Here is a 958-nt window from a genome sequence, read left to right as displayed (position 1 = left end):
AAATTTTTCACATACGATATTTTAAGTATAAGATAACATTAAGAAATTAGAAGGTACTACTACTGATGTAGAGAGAATAAAAATATCTTAACAAATAAAAATTTTTTTTTATTTTTTTTGTTTTGCAAGTTCTTCACTATCTAACCCCGGCTAGATAAGTAAGAGTTATGGGTTTTTAGGTAGCCGCTAGATAATTTTTCGCGCCTAATTGCTAGCAGAAATGAGCGTTACATTAGGATGCGATTAATATTCAATGTATAAAATTGGGTAAATATTATTATGTAATATTGGTCCAATATTATCAAACAATAGTAGCCCAATATTGCATTAGATATATTGGCTTAATAACAGGCGATATCCACTTTACAATATTTAACCAATATTGGAGCAGCAATACATAACCAATGTTTAACATTGGATATTCATTTTTTTCCAATATTGGTTCAATGTAAATTGCTACTAGGGTTAGTAGTCAGACCCTTTCACCCGCCGAAACAGCCATCCTTGCCAAAGGACACAACTTTGCAGTCACCCCCTCCAGGATCCCGACAGAAGAGATCATCAGCCAAATAAAAACCGCCATCTTCCAACTCCCACCTGAAGCAGGAAACAACATCAGACAGCAGTCAGTCCAGATCCTCCGAAAAGCCAAACCTCCCACCCAAAACATTAACAGGGAAGAACGACTAGCGCTTCGGAGCCTAAGACAGAATGACGACATCCTCATCCTACCGGCGGACAAAGGCAACGCAACAGTGGTGATGGACAAAAGAGACTATCACAACAAAGTCAACACCTTGCTATCCGACGCCCAAGTCTACAAAAAAAACTAAAACGCGATCCAACCACTAGCGTAGAGAAGAAAACCTCCTCCCTGATCAAAAAGGCGAACCTCCCTCCGCTAAGCACGAAATACCTGATCCCCAGCGACAGCTCAGCACCCAGACTATACGGCCTT

General features: G+C 39.7%; 1 protein-coding gene across 1 annotated transcript; it reads left to right on the top strand.

Annotated features, from left to right (window-relative positions):
• Positions 1–463: 463 nt before the first annotated feature.
• On the top strand, positions 464–833 carry LOC105557106 (the record flags this gene model as incomplete). The annotated part of the gene is made up of 1 exon (XM_012004259.1): positions 464–833. A coding segment is annotated over one exon (370 nt), but the record flags the coding sequence as incomplete, so codon positions are not given.
• Between the last annotated feature and the right edge of the window lie 125 nt (positions 834–958).

Source organism: Vollenhovia emeryi, unplaced genomic scaffold, assembly GCF_000949405.1.
Source record: "Vollenhovia emeryi isolate VEMERY1.0 unplaced genomic scaffold, V.emery_V1.0 DF948120.1, whole genome shotgun sequence".
Classification (NCBI taxonomy): Eukaryota; Metazoa; Arthropoda; class Insecta; order Hymenoptera; family Formicidae; genus Vollenhovia; species Vollenhovia emeryi.
Note: the sequence above shows the minus strand (reverse complement) of the source record. Positions and strands in the feature narration are given on the sequence as shown.